This window comes from Lissotriton vulgaris, chromosome 11, assembly GCF_964263255.1.
Source record: "Lissotriton vulgaris chromosome 11, aLisVul1.2, whole genome shotgun sequence".
NCBI classification, from domain to species: Eukaryota; Metazoa; Chordata; class Amphibia; order Caudata; family Salamandridae; genus Lissotriton; species Lissotriton vulgaris.
Window position 1 is genome coordinate 346,314,167 of NC_141699.1, and position 19,052 is coordinate 346,333,218.

Here is a 19,052-nt window from a genome sequence, read left to right on the forward strand (position 1 = left end):
CAATGTATACATTACCGGCCATCGTCTCATTGGAGCCATCCAGGCGAGCCAACTTTAAACAAGAGGATCCGATCAATAGCAGCTGGGCCATGCCAGCCTGAACCAGAGATGTAAATTAAAGAAACTTCCAGTACATCCGTAGACTTGAGGTCTATCCGGTAGGAACCCAGCAACATATGAGCCCATCAGGCTTTCACTAACAACAGAGCGCAGAAACTGCATGATAAGACCTAACTTGGTCACTTGTACCCTGAAGCAGAAGCCGAGGTCGATAGACCATCCGGGTTATTAGTCTCCATGTCGCGCTCCATGTCTCGTTCTTCCACATCCTCAAGCATGCGTTTCAGCTTCATTGGGTCCGTAAAGTAGTGAGCTGATCCTCGTATCGTCACCCAGTATTTCGCTGGGCCCGCAAAGCCAAATTGGTATCCCTTCACTGACATATGCGGACGAAGGGCGAGGAACGCCTTCCTTGTTTCGACGGTCTCCTTACTGTAGTCTTGAGAGATGTAGACTTTGGTGTCCTTCCATAGAATATGATTGTGTTTTCTCACGAAGGCTAGGATTTGTTCCACATGTTGGTAGCGTAAGGGCTTACATACGATGGGTCTTGGTCCTCTTTGTGTTTTAGTGATTCTTCCTGGGACTCTATGCGCCCTATCAAATTCCAGAGGATTTGCGAAAGTCATGTTTGTGGCTTTAGTGAACCAGGATTCCAAGAACTTGATGCATGAACCATCCGAATCTTCTGATCCTTCCGGAATTCCAAAGATGCGTAGGTTTCCTCTCCTGTTCCTGTCCTCCAACTCGGCTAGTCGTCTGGTTGTCTGGTCAGAGGAGATGTGGAGGTGTTTTAAGGCCGTTGAGGTTTTAACCTCTATGTCTTCCAGGCGACTGATCCGGGATTCTGTCTCTGTTAAACGCGCGTTAGTGTCTCGGATATCTTGACGGATTGCCACCACTTCCTCCTTAGTAACCTTGGCTAAGTCTTTCACCTCGTCTAACCTATTTAGTATCATGTCCAGTGCGTCCGGAGTGACTTTCTTTGGCTTGTTTGGCGACCCCGGGTTCGAGTGGTCCGATTTAAGTCTCTTAAGGGTTCCTTGGTCTTTGGTATCCATCGTGAATGCTTAGTTCCTTGAACGGTGCTCTGGAACCCCCTCTTCGATAAGCACGTGGGGTAGATTAGACAACACAGATCTATAGAAGAGAATGGTCACCCAGATCTCTGTTCACCGTCGCACATATAGCAATCCGTCAAGTGGAACCTGAGGTATAGAGCTTCACATACATTCATTCAGGTGTACACATGGTTCATGTAATGTCATTGGAGAGATCACTGTGTAGAGATCACTATAACATTGAGAGATCACTGAGGTGTGATGCCAGGCAATCCAGGCAGTCACTGTTGCCGTGGAAATCACTGAAGAGAGAGTGCTTTGAGAAGGCACTGTCTCATTGAAATTACCCCTGTGGTCTGGTAACAGGTAGTCCAGGCACTCAGCATAATCCCATTATGCCCTCATGATCAAACTGGAAATGACGTGCTTACTTTCCTTCCAAGGCGTTGTATGCTGGATTAAGCGAAATATAGAGCGAGATATAAAGTGTAAAGTGGAAAGCCACTTCGTCTCGTTACGATTTTAGGGCATTTTAAGGCATTTCAGAACATTATCGAGCATTCTCGAGTGGCGGCCGCCATCTTGGTTAGGTTTAATGAAGCCCGGACATGGCCGATCATACTGTACTCACGCTTCCTTTTGCTTTGTCTTTGCCCCGCATCACAAAGCATTGCTGGGCATCGCCGTTGCCACAATCCTCTTTGCGCTGGCAGATTCACTGCGCCCTCGGAGTTACTCCTTGCCTCGTTTCCTTTCTTCCACCGGCGCTCCCGCCATGAGCGTCCGGAGCCTCGCTCGGCGCCTCGCTCGGTGTAACTCTCTCCCCGCTTCAGCTACGGCCACACAGGACGGCTCACCGCATACTGGGGATGATCCGGTGCCCAAACCCTCGCTCACATCCGCGTTGCAGGCTTAACAAAGCGTCCCAATTCCCGATGGCAGAGTTCGTGTCGGGAGGAGAGACGCTCTACACCGCCATCTCCTCGGCGTCCAAGCCACGCCCCCCCCAAAATAACCATAATCTAACTGCATGTCACACTACAGAGGTGGTCTAACATTCTCTTGAAGGGTCTGGTCCCAAAACGTACCTGCTTTCTAAATGTAACCACTGGGTGGCAGGATATACTCAAAACACGTCCATCTATAAAAGGGCTCATGCTGCAAAACTAGAATCGCCTTAGATGTCGATCTATTTACCCGCATTTCCTCCCTATTTGTATTAGATAGGTAAAGTTGATTTCACTAACTGCAGAAGAAGAAAATACAATGTCACCCAGCACTGGAAAGATATTGAGACCACATATGTCAGCGATAACCTATTAGGCAGTTACAAAGCTCGGCGTTTGTATACTGTGCTCGATACAGAAATTTGCTTGCAAAGGCCACAGCACAGGTTCTGTTCCTGACAGACCAACTCAGCCTTTCATCCCCCCAGATCGAGGCAAAAGAGTACAATTGTGTGTGAATATAACGATATATATTATTTAAGCACCATTTTAATTGCAGAACGTGTTCCTGATCTCATGATCTCCATCGATGTGGTGAAAAGAGGCACATTCATCATTTAATATGCTTCATCATATTACAATATTATTGAAACTTCTCTCTCTTAGCAAGGGCTTTTCTTTAAAAACCAAGCTAGTTGCATACTGAAAAGCTTTATTGGTTACTAAATGTTGAATTCTTGGTGATTTTTCGAATTTTCTCTTCTAGATTTGAGACCGAAGACACTCTGTATGGTCCATTTTTAACCACGGTGAATGGTCTGAACGGTAAACAGTCGGAAAGGACCTATTGGAAAATTCTCAAGGAACCAAATGTTTCAATAATCGAAGGTATGTTTTAGGAAAGCGAAAAAAGTTGAGGCGTGTCCTACAGTAACATTTTTAAATACCTACTGGTGTTTAGCTAAATACCCTCTGGGAGTTTCCTTCTTTTTGCTGTTTTAATTAGGTGCTTGGTGTACTGCAAAATAGTCAAAGTAGTGATCAAGAACAGCGAATTCTTTATTTTGGGTTGACTCTTTTCATACACACTATGGGTATAATTTCATTTCTCTGCCTAATTTGAATGTTTTCTCATGGAAGCTATATGTATATATGTTTGTAACTTTTTGGAATGTATATACACTTGCTCTGCACACTCATGCCATCTATTGTTGGGCCTGGCCTTTTGCAACTTTTTTGAGTTTGAGTCACAAGACTTGCTGTGACCCCACAATGCACCAACACACTGGCCCCACCTCGGATTGTTTTCTTCTGCGATGCCTGAAGGCCCAAACCCTCAGATGGGTTTGCACATTTAGGCATACTGCTCCCTCAGCAACGTATTCCACACGGTTTTCCTTAGTACCAGCTAACCGCTCTTCGGATTCTCTGACAAAATCATCATTCCTGCTCCTCCGAGACTGAATCCAGGCAGCGACCATTGGCTTTCAATTCATAGTGCCTCCTAACTCAATGTAACCTTCAAGTCTTCTCTATTGTTTGATGTCATTAGGAGAATGCACCTAGAGTTAGGGTATGTAATGTACATCCTTCCAATTGTGCCCTAAGTGGAAAACCAAATACCCCTCAAGTGATCAGCAATCTATAATTTGTCTCTCACCTGATGACCAGACAACAAATGGACCTCAAGTGATGCCTTCTGCACCTTTGACTGGAACCAGACGCCCCAGTACTGAAAAGCAAGGCGGTGGGTTTAACACAAAATGCAGCAACAAGCCTTGTCGGCAACAGCAACAAGGAGAAGAGTCTGGAAGGCATCTTCTCGGAAGCTTCTGAGGGTGAGGGTTCCAAGAACCTGTGGTGAAACAGATGCCTGCCCCGACCTGAAGACCAAGTCGACCTCTTCCCCCTGCACCTCTCCAGTGCCACAAAGTAAATCTTGAACCCCAAAACGTCTTCTGAAAGCCCTGAGTTGAGCCTTTGGGTTTAGCTCGCCTGAGCAGCCCATCCCTGATTTCAGTGACTGGGTCGACACCAGAGAAAGCCAAATTTAAGGGCACTGAGCACTGATGTGCTTTGACACCATCTTGACCTCGAGGTCCCAAAAAGCCACACTCGGATCCTAAACCGAATTTACACTGAAAGCTGCACTATCAGCCACACCAGTGCCGAAGCCTGCTTCGACGCCAAGATCAGGCAAAATCTGGGGGTCAATCTTCAAAAAGCTGTCTAAGACCCCCGATTTAAAGCTAAAGAAACTGTTTATACATCCAGATACATTCAAAATGCTCACCAAGCCCCTGACTTCAGGACTTATAAAACTCCAAAAAAGTACAGGCCTGCCTTCAGGGCCGGCTTTAGCACTCGTGGCACCCGGTGCGACAATCACTTTTGGCGCTCTCACGTCCGATGACTGCCTCCTCAGATTCTCTCACTACTACCTGCAAAAGTGCCCCTCATCTCTCCTATCATAAAATATTGCTAAACACAGCGCCCCGAGATCACAGCGCCCCGAGATCACAGCGCCCCATCCACAGGTCAGCGCCCAGTGTAGCCGCACCAGTCGCACTGCCCTAAAGCTGGCCCTGCCTGTCTTCCATGAACCAGGCTTTGACCCTCTGAGACGACTAAGCCCCAAAAGGAGTCAAGGACTCTGCCTCTGCGCAAACTCCATTTTCACCCTTACAGCATCTTCAGCACACATCTCTTTGCGCCAACTCCATTTCACCCTTACAGCATCTTCAGCACACATCTCTTACCCCTATTCTTTCCTCAACCTCACACACAGGACACTGCATCAAATCCTGGGACCCCATGATTAGACCCTCGGGCCTGGGAGCGAGAATGGGGACTACATAGTCTATACCCCCAGAGGATCCCAACCTCAAGCCCCACCCTGTCAGGGTCTCACCACCCAACAGTACTAACGCTTGGCATACCTTAATTCGGATGAGGATGACTTTGGAGTCAAGACATTTTACAAAACTGAGATGACAGAGCATTACCTCACCATGATCAAAGAGGGGCTTAAGTAAGCCACAGATCACTGTAAAGAGCTTAAAAAATCCAAAGTGGTCGTACTCAGTGTCAACATGTTTGAACTGGCCTCTGATAACCTTGTGTATGTCCATGGCAGGCCACCCACAACCCTTTGTTGTGCACACCATGTGTTAGAGGGCACCCAGAGAAGCAACAGAGGATGTTCTGACACCCGACATGGAACCAAAGTGAAAAGGTCCAGCAAGGCAAACACCTGATCCTTGAAATAGCCACCCATCGGGGCATATACAAGTCTATGGCTTTATGGTTCCGGTATGACCACGACCAGTGGGAAAATAATGGAGTAGCTCCTCAAGAATCTCCTGGAGGCCCACAGAGACCCGTGAAAGGAGTTAGCTGCTAAATGAAAACCATTAGAAACACCAACATAAGATTCGCCTTCGATGTGGCAAACAAAACCACTAGAGAGATTAACATCCGCATCCTCCTCTGCGGTGATGCCTTGCTCACGGTGTCAAGGTTTAGGCCGGATGTGCACAGCAGATCTTGAATGTTCCATTTGATGGTACGGTAAGCATCTATTTGCACTGTACTATACCCCCTGATAGACCAGATGCTCCAAAAAATTAAAAAAGACTTCAAGAGTGCAAAGTCCATGGGTATCTTGCAGCCCACCAGTCCCAAATCTGTCTTTTGCAGACAACAAACTAGGAGTGGTGCTAAATAAGCAAGTACCATCTTTTCAACAGCCTCTTCAGGACGCCAGCAAACTAAGGGGCTTATTTACAAGCCCCTTTCCCTGCAGATGTATCACCTTTAATATGGGAAATTGTCACGTACCTATGGCACAAGGGGATTGCAAATAAGCGACTAAGACCTTCCAGAGGAGCGCATACAAATGAAAAGCTGGGGCAGAGACAGAGGTGGCTCCTCTAGAGGCATCTCTGCTGGAAAGTGGTGCCTCCTATCCCCCCGATCTTACTACACCTGTCATGGGAAGAGTGAGGTACTTATTCCCACAGGAAGACATCACCTCAGAGCATTGGGTGCTTTCCATTGTGTGGGAAGGGCACTGCCTACAATGACACACCATTCCACCCTGCCACCACATACTCCATTAAGACCACCTCTGCCCCTCTTGCTCCTACAGGAAGCTGTTCAAGCTCTCCTCACAAAGAGTGCCATCAATCCAGTGGCTGTACAACAATGTTGTAAAGGGTTGTACTTTCTTATACCCAAAAAAGACTGCTTCCGCCATCCAATCCTAGACCTTCGGCCATTGAACAGGTTCATCCTCTGAATGCTTATGTTATGTTATGTTGATTTGTAACATACGCTATGACCTTGAGGGTTATCCTGCTGCTGCGCAGGTGAGAGTCTACCCTCTCCTAGGGTTTGCAAAGGGGCTTACGAAGAGCAGGTCTTCAGTTTCTTTCAGAACTCAAGAACTGAGGAAGTGAATGTGATGTGTAACTCCAGGTCATTTAAGACTTTAGGAGCCATGTAGGAAAAAGCTTGACCACCCAATCTGGTTTTCCATATGCATGGAACACGTATTAATAGGAGCTGGGCCGAACAGAGGTGTCTGAAAGGTTTCTGAACAGAGGTGATTGCTGAGGTATGCTTGGCCCGAGTTTTGTTGTGCCTTGAAGGTGTGGTTCAGGAGTTTGAATTGTGCTAGTTTGTGTTTGGGTAGCCAGTGTAGTCATGCATGTTTTTCCATACTTTGATGATGGCTGATCAAGAGTGTAGCAAAATACAATTTCAATCACCACCGGAGTTCTTATTTCACAGGTTAGTTTTCCTCATCAAATGTAAAAAGTCACACCTTCAACCCCAACATGTCCAGCCCTTCCTGGGCTCCACTCTACATGCAGTAAGAGGGAAGGCATACACCAACAAAGGCGGAAGGCATTCCAACGGTTGCCAACTCTTTTTCAGATGGAAAATCCTCTCACTGTAGAAACTTTGATGAAAGTATTGGGGATGATAGGCTTGTGCTTTACAATTGTTTCACATTCCAAATTACTCATTCAACCACTCCAGGAGTGTCTCTTGAGCCAATGAATACAAACGAAAGGGTATTGGGAGAATGTCAGATCCAATCAACCAGGGCTCAGCATTCTCTTCTAGACCCTCTTCTGCAAGTGACCATGACCACTGATGCATCTCTCATAGGGTGGGTTGCTGACCTCCAAGAAATGACCGTACAAGGCACCTGGACCCCTCTGTACCAGAGGCTCTACTTAAAGTACCAGAAACTGCTAGGCACTCTGCGAACGTGGACATCTTGAAAGCCACATACTATGTCCAGAGGCATGGTGGAATAACTCCTCCTAGCTCTCTGAACATGCAACCACATTCAACTGTTTGTGGAGCATGTGCAGTGGGTGAATAACAACTTTGTGGGCCTGCTCAGCAGGAGGCAACAACAAGTCAGTGAGAGAGAACACCACCCACAAGGCCATCATACATACTTTCAGTAGTTAAGGTCCTGATCATCTACCTGTTTGCCACTTTTGAAAACATAAAAGTTCACTCACCAGTCCCCGCACTCACAGCCCATGGGCAATGCACTGTGGATGAACTGGTCAGGGATATTAGCCTATGTTTTTCCTCCTCTCCCTTTTGTCCTATATATAGTGACGAAAATGAGGCAGGTATCCATGATCCTTTCTTAAGTGCACCATCTTGGCTAAGCCTGGATGGTGAACTCCGCTCTACTTGCGGAATTGCAGAGATTTCCGTACTCTGCATTTTGTGGAGCTCGCCGAGTTAAAAAACAACTCTGTCAAGTTGGCGAGCCCGAGCGTGGAAAATCAACCTCCACACAGGTGGTCTGATTTCTCATTGCAAGTGGTCATGTATGCTTGCGACCGCTCACGTTGAGAAACTGTCCGTTCGCGTTGAGAAAGCTGGCGCTCGAGAAAAAATCTACTTGAGAGGCAGAAAGGAATCAGCACCCGTTCGCACTGTACATGGTGCCGTTTGCGATGATTGCACAGTGTAGATAAGCACCTGGCACTGAAAATCACTGCAAACAACATGTACCCAATGCACTCTGCCGCTTGCGGAGCTCTGCGTAGCGTGGCAGAGGATTTGTTTTGCACTTCGCGGAGTTTCACGTTGCAGAACTCCATGAACTTCTTCCAGGCTTAACCCAGGGCAAGTCCGCTCTCTTATTCAATACTCCTCGAGGTATCACTTTATCCCTATGAGAAGCTGTCACTGAGATAGGACTTTTTCACTCAGCGTTGCGTCCAGGTCTCCCAATGGAGGACTGGCCGAGACCCAAATCCCAGACAGCTGGACCTAACAAACTGGTACCTAAGTTTCTAGAGTTAGTCCACCTCCAACTTCCAGTGGTATGTGCATGCTTATCCAGCGAGTTGTGGAGTTCAGAGAAATTGGACAGTTTGTGGAAATCGAATGGCTTTGACAAATGGGATCTCATTGGGATCTCACAGGTGAAGGATATCTGGGGAAAAGATGGTATCCTTACATTTGAAGCCCTGCAGGGAAAATACCAGCTGCGATAGGGTGAGCGTTACCGATACCTCCAGGTTAGACACGCCCTATCTACAAATATCCCCCGAGGCACCATACTCCCGGAGGCTTCCCCATTGGAAGACCGGGTCTTGGATGGGCATGTCCCAGAAAAAACTATCTCGCTAATATACAAAAAACTGATCAACCACATAGGGGACCCATTAGCGACTCCTAGGGAGCAGTGGGGCACCGATGGCTTAGTGCTGGATGATGAGGACTGGAGAGAGGCGGTTGCCTCCCCGAAGGTTGTGGCCATCCAAATGAGACTCAGATTGGTGCAATTGAAGATTCTTCATCGGTCTTATACTACGGGACCTCGGCTAGTGCGGATGGGGCTGGTGCTGACTGGGGAGTGTTGGAGTGGTTGTGGGGAGATTGGGACTTTCATGCACATCTTGTGGCACTGCGTAGAAATACAGGACTACTAGGGAAAAATTCACGATATGATACATGAAGTGATGGGGGTGGAGCTAGCGTTGGAGACCCGACAATGTCTTCTGAATATCTGGGAGCCTACAGACCTGTCCTCATATGGGAAACAATGGGGGACACTGGCTTGCATGATTGCTAAGCGTAACATCGCCCAGCTGTGGGGTGCCAGCCAGGTGCCTCAGATTGGGAAATAGATGGAGGATCTAGACTGGTGCTTGTTCAGGGAGAGATCGGTTTATGGTGCTAGGGGGTGCCCCCGAAAGTGGGGGAAGGTGTGGGACGCCTGGAACAGTCACAGGGGCGATATATGTACCCCTCCGACTATCAGAGTGGCGTCAGTGGAGCTGGAGTCCCTGTGATCCTGCAAGGTTATTCTAAAGTATTAATCTGTACATGGTACTGTATATTTGACCACTGTGAAACAATGCTTGTCACCTGATGCTTTTATTTTGCTAATGTTTACATAAAAAGATTTTTTTTTAAAAGTGAGCAGAGAAAAGGCAAAACATGAGCAGAACCCACTCAGGTACTCATTCACCCACTCACCAAACACCTCAGACACACTCACAGACCCATTCACTTCATGCACCCACTCACGGATAAGCTCAGACATGTACACCCACTCACAGACAGCCGCCAATCATGGACCCGCTTACAGAGTCACTCTTACTTTCTCACCCGCTCTCAGATCTACTCAGAGACTCATTCACCAACTCACAGACCCTCTCAGAGATTCCCCACCCCCTCACAGACCCACACACTCCTATACCCTGTTACAGTCCCACTCATAATCTTTCACACCCACTAACAAACCTACTCAGACACTCATATACATAATGATGCACTCACTCACTCCAAGTCAAAGGTTAGTGGTTACAGTTAGCAAATACAATTTTAAAAAACCTTACAAATTCATTTAAAAACCAAAGGTTACAGGGACGTTATATATAGGAAATAGAACTTTAAAAGACGTAGAAATTCGCTGAAAAAACAAAGATTAGAGGGTCTTTAGAGTTATGAAATAGAATTTTGAAAAAAACTTAAAAATTCACTGTACAAAAACAAAGGTTTTAGGGATGTTATAGTTAGGCTTAGATTTCACTGATACAAAACCAGTGAAATTCAGCAGTTTTAACCCTTTCCGTGCTCCCGTCGGCCGTTGGCCATCGCGGCCACTACCTCGCTGGTGCTGTGAACGGCCGACGTGACCCCGCCCACTCCACGGAACTGCCGCACTGCAGTGAAATAACGGCCGTGGATAAGGTGAAAATTACCTGATCTAACTGTAACTTATGCCCCCGTAATGTACTGCTTAGAGCTCATATAGCACATCTCTGATGACATGGTCAGTTACATCACTGATATCTCAAATTATATTACTGATGCATCACTGATGAAATCTTCCCGAGAACCACTCAAACACCCACCCAATACAACCACTCTCACATTCCTTCACATACCCATTCACACACCCAAACCAGTATTCACATAACCAATCAATCAATCAATAGAGCCACTCACACATTCAGCCCCTCACTAAAACAGGCACTCACACATCCAGTTATACCAACCTTTTTGGTACTTGCACACCCACTTATACACCCTTTCAGCCATTCACAGAGCCACTTAATCACCCATACAAAAACTCATACAGCCAAATGCTCACCCCACAGGTACTCACACACTCACCCGGACAGCCACTCACACTGCCGCTCACACACCCAAACAACTACGCGCCCCCACTTACTTACCCATGCAACCACTGACATAGCCACTCAATCACCCATATAAACACTCACACACCCACATAACCACTGACATACCCATTCCCACATCCTACAACCACTCACACACCCACTCACTCACCCTTACAGCCACTCACACAGACATTCACTCTCCAATACAGCCACTCACACCCACTCACCTTTACTCACACTCAAACACATACTCACATTCAAACACATACTCACCCATACAGCAACTCATGCACCGACTTCCTCACCCATACACCCATACACCCACTCACACACCCATACACCCACTCACACAGCTACTCAGTCACCCATACAGCCACTCACACACACCTATGCAGCCACTCACATTGCCACTAACTCACCCACCCACTCACTCACACTCTCACTCACTCTCAAATACAACCACTCACACAGCCAATCACTTAACCATACAGCTGCTCACATACCCACAAACCCATCCATACAGCCACTCACACACCTATACAGCCACCCAGACATCCACTCATTTACTGATACAGACAGTCACACAGCCACTCAGATGAGATATGTTCAAAATAGTATGGCTAATTAGTAGTACAGAAAGAATAGTAATTTAACTTGAGCTGTAGCTTAGTATACCATTTTAAGTCACACAAACGGTTACAAAACACACTCACAGGATGATGTCATTAGTGATGTCATATGAGATGTCATCAGTGATGTCACTGACCATGTCAAGAGTAATGTAACATGGGAGTTTATAAGCCGTGCATTGCGCAGGCGTAAGTTTTAGTTACATCAGGTAACTATAACTGCTGAATTTCACTGGTTTTGTACTGGTGAAATCTGAGTAACTCTATAACGTCCCTATAACCTTTTGTTTTTTTCAGTGAAAAAAACTATATATCAAGAGACTTGTCCTACTTCACATTGTCTTGCAATTTTCAGCTTTTCAGTTTCTCTTCAGGGTTCAATTTATTGAAGAAAAAAAAAGAAACTACAGCTGCTGTGAATACATAAAGCCCTCTCAAGTGTCTTATTTCTGCATTCTGTCCATCAACTGTTGTTTTTGCTTTTATTAAGAGGCAGAACAGCACCACTGTATGGTTCCCACTATACCAGACTTGGCTCTCTTTTGGCTATAGGCAGGGCATTTTCGAGTGTCCTTCAGAATGTTCCAGCCTTATACACAAAGGGGCTTGTATTCCTAAGCATGCTATAACCCTTCTCACAAAAGGTATTTATCACCCAAAAAAGATTATCCTTAAACACATAGGGCCACGTATCTCCCAGAATGCTGTATTCTTGCACACAAAGGGTTGCTTATCGCCCTAATGTCCTCTGTAGTTGCACACAGTGGAGCATGAGCCCCCCCCAGCATGTTTTATCCTTTTACGCAATGTGTTATGTATGTAACAGCATGCTATAACCTTGTACAGAAAAGTATGCATCCCTCATTGTGCCACATAGATCCACACTTAGTGACATGTAGAACTTAATCATGCTGTATGCTTACAGCCTTAGTTAGGCATCTCACAGCATGGACTGCCCTTGCACAGAGGGTAATGAATTGTAAATGCTTTGAAAGTCTCACTTAATATCTTTTTTCCTTCTCAGGTATGGCTGACTATAGACCTCAAGAGGGCGAGACCATCATTCTAAGGCTGACAAAGTGGTAACAGCAGGCCTGAATTCCAAAGAGGATAACGCCAAAGTTAAACCCTTCACCCACTCCTTCCAAGAGAAGTGTTCTCTTTGTTGTGTTCTGTTTTTCTAACCAACAAGAGAGGCCTAAGAATTGACATGCTTAAAAGAAGCAGAAATGCGTTTCACTTCTGTACAGGGCAATGTTTCTCCAAAAGAGGAATCTCTCGTCTGTTATGTGTGAATTATTATGGCCTATTGTGTTTGTGTTGCCAACCCTCAGTTTGCTAGACAGCAGATGGAGTTACCCTTTTGAAAAAAAAGACATGTAGGAGAGAGGATTTAATTTGGAATACTATCTTTTAGGCTCAGGGTGACACCTCCTTCTATTTTGCGCACTTATCTTACTCCTATATAACATATTCCTCTCACAAGGGAAAAGCTCTGTTGACATTTATAAGTCCCCTGCCAAAGTCCCTAGGTAGAAACGATTACAGTCAGCAGCGGCCCGAGCATGTAAGAGAGGTGGGCTGGTGGTGGTGGTGGTGGGAAGGGGGGGGGGGGAGGCGCGTTTGACAGCCGATCAGGGAAAATGATTTATTTATTTAATTTTCCCTCGTGGTAGTCTGTCGCAATCCCCCCTCCTCCCCTCCAACCCGGTCCAATGCCCCACCGCTCTTACCTGCACGGGCTGCTGCTGATTACAGTGTTCATGTAATTGAGGCTTCAGCCTTTTATAACAGTATATTGTTTTGTAAGAATCTTATAATTTGTTTCTCCCATTGACAGAAGTTGTTTCAGATTTATATGAGCCTTACAACATTGACTAGAGATTTCATGTCACTGACCCTTGATTATACTTATTAAAGTCCCAGTCAGGTGCCACACTCCATTTTGTAATATATCTGTAAAAAATCATGCTGCTATCTATGTTGTTTTCAGTTGAATATGCACAGAAATAGAAGTGATACTTGGAAGAGGTCAAAGTAACATTATGTGATGAGCAGAGGTGCAATCACAAAATAGCCCTTATTCTGCAGGTTACCTCATTAATTATGTGCAACAAATGTGTACGTGCCAGTAAATGCTACAAATACAAACTTGATAATGCAAGTGCCAGAGTGACTTTAATTGTGTGTAGGTTGAGGGCCCAGCCTTGGTGCCCTACGTGGCCACCTTTCGTTGCCTCTTCGCCAGTCTTCCTCACCACCTTAATTACACAATGAGCTTTAGCTCCTCCACAGAAGCCTCCGAGCAAATTTCAGAATCTAGACACTTCTCAACCTTCCCCAACCACCCCTCCAATATGGCCGACTTCTCTTCCTACGTATTGACCTACAAAAGGAAGTCGAACCCACCCCACTTCCTATTTTTGTTTGTTCTGTTGTGCAGTCTCTTCAAGTAAGCGGGGTGAGGTCGCTCTATTGCAGACCCAGAAACCATGTCGGAGGTTCAGCTCTAGCGGACACTTGTTATATGTTATAAGCTTTAACGGTGGAAGCCCAGCGTTAGAAGGCTCTTACTAGGAGTAGACGTGTCTCTGCAATCAGTATGGAGCCAGGTTTGGACTCATTGTAGAGGAGGCCCTGCGGTAGTATGCTCTTACTGAAAGTTGATACAAACAAAGTGGTCCCAGATACTAGAACAAATAAACCATAATAAAATGACTTGAATAAATGCAAGAAAAAATTATAACAGCATTGTTTATAATCACAACGTGTATCGTAAAAAATCATTCATAAAATAAATACATAGTACATTACATATAATGCCCCTAAAAGGTTGGACAGGGAAGGGTAGTGATGGGATAGTGAAGGTATTGAATGGGATTTATAGCAATGGTCACTAAGACCTGAATACACCAGAAAAAATAATTGATTAACACAATGGAAAAAACAATTCATCAAATAATTCAGCGATCATGCCTCGAACAGAACAGAATCACAAATGATAAATCAGGGAAGAGGCTGAACACGGGAGGAAGTGTCGACGTTTCGACCCAAACAGATGCAGGCGTAGTGTAAACCTTGCTAGAGGGTCTTCATATGGACAAGGGACGCAGAAGGTGGGGCAATGAATCTGGTCTGGGAAACTCTGATCAGATGTTGGAAGGGGTACCTCGCGAGGATCATGGTCCTTGAGTTATTAGGGAAATGCAGCACATGGGATTCAATTGCAATTGCTTTCGACAATACTACACTGTGGCTGGTTCTGATGTAAATGTACCAATATGTTATAGACGACGAATCTTAATGACGGGATATCAACAGGAGTACAGCTTCTTAGACCGACGCTGTGTGAGATGTCAGGGTCAGATAGCCACACGTGTAATTAAAATCTGTTTTAAGGGAGAATCACGGCCATAGGCAGGGGTTCTGATGCATTCACTGTTGACGTCAAAAGTCAAACGTCATTGTGGTGAAACGGGAGGTTTACTCAGGAATCGTGGTTCAATTTCCACATGAAGGATCGGGGTCTGTAAGGGACATAGTAAACGGCTTACAGCGGGATTCAATGGAGCCACGACGACGTTTGACTTTTGACGTCGACAGTGAATGCATCGGAACCCCCGCCTATGGCCGTGATTCTCCCGTAAAACAGATTTTAATTACACGTGTGGCTATCTGACCCTGACATCTTACACAGCGTCGGTCTAAGAAGCTGTACTCCTGTTGATATCCCGTCATTAAGATTCATCGTCTATAACATACCGGTACATTTACATCAGAACCAGCCACAGTGTAGTATTGTGGAATTGAATCCCATGTGCTGCAATTCCCTAATAACTCAAGGACCGTGATCCTCGCGAGGTACCCCTTCCAACATCTGATCAGAGTTTCCCAGACCAGATTCATTGCCCCACCTTCTGCGTCCCTTGTCCTGATGAAGACCCTCTAGCAAGGTTTACACTACGCCTGCATCTGTTTGGGTCGAAACGTCAACATTTCCTCCTGTGTTCAGCCTCTTCCCTGATTTATCATTTGTGATTCTGTTCTGTTCGAGGCATGATCGCTGAATTATTTGATGAATTGTTTTTTCCATTGTGTTAATCAATTATTATTTCTGGTGTATTCAGGTCTTAGTCACCATTGCTATAATTCCCATTCAGTACCTTCACTATCCCATCACTACCCTTCCCTGTCCAACTTTTTTGGGGCATTATATGTAATGTACTATGTATTTATTTTATGAATGATTTTTTACGATACAAATTGTGATTAAAAACAATGCTGTTATAATTTTTTTCTTGCATTTATTCAAGTCATTTTATTATGGTTTATTTGTTCTGGTATCTGGGACCGCTTTGTTTGTATCAATTATTTACCCAGGTCTCAGCGACTTTTTGGGTTAAACCGTGTTTTTACAGCACTTACTGAAAGTTGTGCACCTTTTAAGGGTTGCTGGGCCACAAGGACGACAGTGAGATTCTCTTTGGCCTCTTTCTTAGAAACTATTAATAACAGAACACAGAAGGGCTTCTGGTGTGACGATTTTCGATATGGAAGGCTCAGGCAATATGGGGGAAGTGACCCAAAATGTGGAGCATGAGCCTCCTACACTGCAGGCAATTCAGCTGATGATTCAAGCTGCTGCAACATTTAAGAAGAGAGCAGGGTGATCTTCTCCTAAAAAGCAACACATTGAACCCTTCTCCAGCACAGATCCATAGCAGGAGTAGGAAGATTTAAGAAGCAGATATATGCAGGTTCAGAAATTAAAGGAGGTCCTGCAGCATATCAAAGAGAGCATGGCATGTATGGAAGCTCAAATGGCAGAGGAGTCAGAGGATATTTTTCTGCCATACCAGAAGAAGGAGCCTGAGTTCCTTCTTATGCATGCATTCATTAAAGAATGTGGTTGAAAATGAGTAGTAGGATATTGATAAGACCACTTTTCCTTTATGTCTGACGAAAAGATATCCCATTCAAGAATTTTCTGAGAACTTTTCTCCGTCAGTCTAGGATAATTCTTTGATGGTGGGATGGTCATCCCAAGTTACCATTTTATCGGTGGGTGCCTCCCCTTCAGATCCTGTGGACAAAAGAGTACACACTGCAATCATATGCAGCTGATCATTTTTCCATTAGGGATTCAGAATATTTGTCTTATACAATTCATATTCTTTTAAGGACTTTCCCGGTCAGGCGGAATTGATGGAACAGGGAACAACTATTTCTCCAATGTTGGAAGTCATGGAACAACCGGCCAGTATTTGGTCTGAAATCTCCTATGATACTTTGAATGCAGCAGCAGTAATAGTGGAGCTGCTATCCAAGCCAGAAGGCAATTCTTGTTAAGCAACTGGAAGGCAGACCCTGTTGATGAAGACCCCTTTTCAGGCGTGAAATTGTTTTGTGCTCCCTTGGAAGAGATGGTTAAAATGTCTGCGGTGGACAGAAAAGCTTTAACCCCAGCAATGCCATCCATGGGTTGTTTTTTTTGGGTGGAAAAGCACTTTTGGGCTGTCAGTACCTGCAAGGAGCAACCAGCCCTTTTGAGGGGAAAAATCCCAGCTTCACCAGTTTCACCAGCATCAGACTAGTGGGTATTGAGAGATTTAGAGGAGGGCTACACTATAATTTTTGACTGTACACCTCCAGAGTATTTTGTGCACACTCTGCTTCCGTCAGATCCAGTAAAAGAAGTGATCTTGCTGGATGGTATTCAAAGCCTGTTTCCAAAAGCGCGATAAGGGTTGTTTCCCATCATCTGAGAGGTGACGGAGTGTTCTCCATTCTCTTCATGATTAAAAAGGCATCAGGCAACTTCAGTGTTTGATTTGAAGATGTCAATTCTTACATCCCTCATCTGAAGTTCAAAATAATATTACAGGAGCCCCTTCCCTTCCTGAACCAGGGTGAGGTTGTGGCATTAATGGATATGTTAGATGCATATCTGCATGTACAAATACATTCCTCTTCCCAAATGTTTCTCAGCACTACCAATTTCAAGTACTTCTGTGTTGGCTAACATCTTCTCCTACAGTTTTTACGAAGATGGTAGCACCTTTAGTTGGAGCCATTCATAAAAAGGGAATACAGGGTTTTCCTTATCTGGATGATTGACTGATTTCGGCTTCTTCTTTCTCTATGGCGAACAGTCAGATTCATGGGTTTCTCATCAATAACAGGAAGTCCTCTCTAGCTCCCACCCAGGACCTGGTGTTATTTGGGGTTAACTTTGACATGATCAAGTCTTCTTATTGATGGAAAGGAGAGAGACTATCAAGAAAGAGATCTGGAATTTCCTGGGACAGGAGGCCTCACCACTCTCCCTCTGGTTGAGATTGCAGAGTTTAATGGCAGCAACTATCAATGTCCTCCCTTAGGCACAATTGAACATGTATCCTCTGATCAGCAATCTTTTGGCAAATTTCTCTCCATGTTCTCAGGAATATAATATTTCTTTCAGGTGTCGACTCAGATCAGGGGTTCCTTGGAAAGGTGGTTGAGCGATGTGGTAAATGAAGATGCAGAGTCCGCTTAGTAAGTTAAGATCCTTTATTGCAGGTTCCTTCCAGGTTAGATAGACAGGTCAAGATTGTAAGGTAAACCCCACCAGGAGCCAGCTGTTAGCAGCTCAGCCTGAGATGACCACGATGTGCCGAAGACAAGCACAAGATGGCAGCACGCTGTCACGTCCGCGCCGGATGGCTCGCGGAAAAGACTTGCTGTCCAACGTTGCGTCGTAGCAGGCAAAGAAAACGTCACAGAAAGCGTCACAGAGGAGAAGATGATGATGGCATCACAAGACAGGTAAGACTGTATGTCTCGAGAATGTGAGCGCGGCAGAGCTCGTGACTCGTTCAAAATGTACCGGTTCAACTGCCAAGAAGTCAAATGTACCATGAGTGCAGAGAATAGCAAATAAAATTGTCCACACACTCACCGGCTCACAATCCACCCTCCTCAAAGGCACGCCTCGGCAGACCGGAGGCGCAGTACGCAAGCCTGACCAGCCTCCTCAAAAGACCCGCCCCAGCAGACCGGAGGCGCTGTATGTGACCAAAGCTTCGAAAAAAACACAGCAACGGCAAGCAAAGTACTCTAGTCACAGAGTGATGCTAAACACACAAGCGGAACAGCTCACCAAAATCGCCGCTTTCCAGACACTCTCGAGTCCGTTCAGACGCTGTAGACTCGCAGAAAGCAGCAGGAGAAGAACGGGCCCACTGGCAAACACACGGGCAATGCCACTTTTTCCAACAGAGGAAAACGCTGCCAAACTGTTTTCTGCTGATCAGATGTATAACTAGTGAGTCAGACAAGTTGCTGAAGTAGCAGATCAAAACTAACATAGTACAGTCTAGCCGGAGAAGAACAGTGGAGAGGACATTTACTACAAGCGACTACAATCTTTCCAGGGGGATGACCTTTCATGTGATATCAACTCGCATAAGAACCACCTATGCCAACAAGTTTTGGGTCAGGAGCAACCTTGAATACTTGGTATATACAAGGGAAATAGGAGCATCTTCAAGCAGGTTGTTTCTCGAATTACAGGGAGCTCAAAGCTTTATGTTTAGCTTTGCAGGAGTTAGGTTCCTTCCTCACGGGTCATCATGTCCAAGGACAACAATGTGGTGATGGGGTATTTGATCTATCAAGGAGGTTGTAGGGTTCAGT

General features: G+C 45.4%; 1 protein-coding gene across 1 annotated transcript in view; it reads left to right on the top strand.

Moving 5' to 3' along the window:
- TCN2 (transcobalamin 2) overlaps nt 1-13,539 on the top strand; it is a 153,993-nt gene extending 140,454 nt beyond the window's left edge. The window contains exons 9-10 of the mRNA XM_086943302.1: nt 2,835-2,956; nt 12,400-13,539. Of these exons, the coding sequence (XP_086799428.1) occupies nt 2,835-2,956; nt 12,400-12,461 (184 nt within the window). The 3' untranslated portion in view covers nt 12,462-13,539. The remainder of the gene's footprint in view (nt 1-2,834; nt 2,957-12,399) is intronic.
- The last annotated feature ends 5,513 nt before the right edge of the window (nt 13,540-19,052 follow it).